The 2371-nt window shown below is 51.5% G+C and overlaps 1 protein-coding gene across 1 annotated transcript; it reads right to left on the minus strand.

Annotated features, from left to right (window-relative positions):
- Window positions 1–178: 178 nt before the first annotated feature.
- Window positions 179–701, minus strand: PPTG_24816 (hypothetical protein; the record flags this gene model as incomplete). Its single annotated transcript, XM_008918632.1, has 2 exons — window positions 179–556; window positions 672–701. The coding sequence occupies 2 exons, from the start codon at window positions 699–701 to the stop codon at window positions 179–181; spliced, it is 408 nt and encodes a 135-aa protein (XP_008916880.1).
- Window positions 702–2371: the final 1670 nt, after the last annotated feature.

Here is a 2371-nt window from a genome sequence, read left to right on the forward strand (position 1 = left end):
CTCTAGAATAACTTGTCAATGACTTGGACCTGATCTCGTGGCAGCGGCCACTGTCGCGACACGCAATATTTCGAGCCGGGCGTGAGGACGATCTCTGCTTGAGTACGAGGAAGGAACATTCGGACACTGACGCACAATCGAGCTTGCAATCCCACCTCGAGAAGCGCAATCGATTACCCTACTTCCAAGCCTCTCTCGGAAGAACTTCTTTCGCAATCTCAAAGACAGTGACATCGAACTGGTACGCCTGATCACCGACGCTGAATTCAGCGTCGTCCGGGCTGAATACTGTCATCGCTGACAGTACCTCACGGCCGAAGAGCGCTGAACTGAAGTCGGCACGCGATGAGTGTTTTGCAGTGTAGTCGTGGGAAGCGCATCTCAAATCAAGTAATCGAGTGTACGGGATCGCCCGCGAATATGCCGACGTCTTACCAGACAAATTGCAGCTGAGCTGCCAGCTGATCGGGTAATTCGCCACGACCGACTCCGTCGGTGAGCTGTCACTGGACACGGGTTCGCGACGGGGATTCAGACGTCGATGCTTAGCTTTCTTCTTTCATCGACTTGAGTGCAAGCTCGAGGATGAGGAATCTCGGACCTTCGTTCCATCCCGCGCTTACTGACCCTGGCCGATTTTTTTTTTTTTTTTGCTGAACGGCAGGAGCGACCGGCGCAACGACGTGCCCTGCGAGAGCCATTGCGTTAGCGACGGTTTGACGCATCGATTGCGTCGATCTCCATGAGCTCGGAAGCCGTCTCTCGAGCTGACGCAGATAGCGTACGGGAATAATATGACACCACCACGTAGTCCTCGCGGAGCGCGAGGGAAAATGTTCAAGCGTGGAAGGCTCAGCACAGGTGGGGCAGTAACGTTCCATGCCATCACGCATTCACGAACACGTGGACTTGAGAGACCATGTCTATACGTTTGGTTACGATACACGACGTAGTGGACATCGCGCCTTGCTGAAGTGCGAAGAAGTCGGCTTGAATGCTGGATTCATCTTATGACGGCACGAAGGCGAGCCTAAGATCGCCCTGGAGCGCTTCCAGGGTGTTGGGACACAACCAGCTTGCCCATCCCTTAGCATTCCCGGACAGCCAGGAGAGAAAAATAATGACTTTTGGCGATGGCAATGTCAATCTCTCGGAATCGCCAGTTCAACGGAAAACGATCTTCGCCAAGGCCGGAGTAGGTCGACGCCTCTAACTTCGCGACGTTGTCCTTGGAGACACGCGAGGGAGTTGACACTCGCCGATTCACATCGGCGAGCTCGCGTTCCATGAACTCTTGTGCCGCGAGACGCTGTTGATCGTGAGTCGCTGAGCGTAGCAGCGACGTGACGATACCTTCACCAGACACCAACTCGAGGCGGTGGAAAGTTTCCCACTCAATACGAGTGAGATGAGGGAAAATAGCGTGGTCGAGGTCTTGACTCATGTCGAACTTGGTCATTGGAAGGAGTACTAAGTGCTACCATGTGTAACGGACCAGGTGTGTGACCCGTTGCTAGCTTACACGTAGTGGTGAAGAAGCTTATGGGTACTTAAACAAAGAACCAAAACAAGGGAAAAACAAACCCGGTTTTATTTAGAGCCAGGGCGGCTGCCGCCGGTCTCATGTGAACCTCTCAAATGATAGTCGTCACATGATTGAGTGATAATGGGTCTGGCTCCCATTACCAATAAATCACATAACGACGACTACGCACACGCTACCCGAGCGCCACTTTGCCTACTCGTGTAACATCTAAAACTAAACTACTTATGTAACTGGGGTGACCCGTTACATGTATCTTCATGAGACTTGGCTGTTACCGTGCCGTCACATCGTGTATGTGCGCAGGAAGTGCAAGTACAAAAAGTTATTCCTCCGATGAGCATATTTCCCACACGGTCACATCCCCATCAACAACATAGCCGAGAGTGGAGTGCCGTCAGGAGGACTCAAGTTGCTATCGTCAAGCCCAGCAGTAACGAGAGAACTGGCCAAATCCACTTCGGTCAAAAACCAAGAGACAAAGGCGTTGACTGAAAAAAAATGCCTTTATTATGACGTTACTCTCTACGCCTATGTACAATGCTTACTAATGGCTCGAGGAGTTTTACAATGCTCTTCACAACGGACAAGTGGTTGATTTTGTGCAGAGTCAGCATCCGCTTATCCTGGTCTATCCCAACTCTCGTCGGTCGGCAGCACAAGGCACACACAACCATCGTTTCTCAATGAAACCCATTTGTGTGACGATCCCTCGTCCAAAGACCGAGAATACGATTTCTCAAGCCGTGTGAATCAGGTTGCTCCGACGTCTATCGTGGCGGATAATGATATCATTTCTCAACCAGAGAGGCTGAAGATGGGTCCGGT

This window comes from Phytophthora parasitica (assembly GCF_000247585.1).
Source record: "Phytophthora parasitica INRA-310 unplaced genomic scaffold supercont2.249, whole genome shotgun sequence".
Classification (NCBI taxonomy): Eukaryota; Oomycota; class Peronosporomycetes; order Peronosporales; family Peronosporaceae; genus Phytophthora; species Phytophthora nicotianae.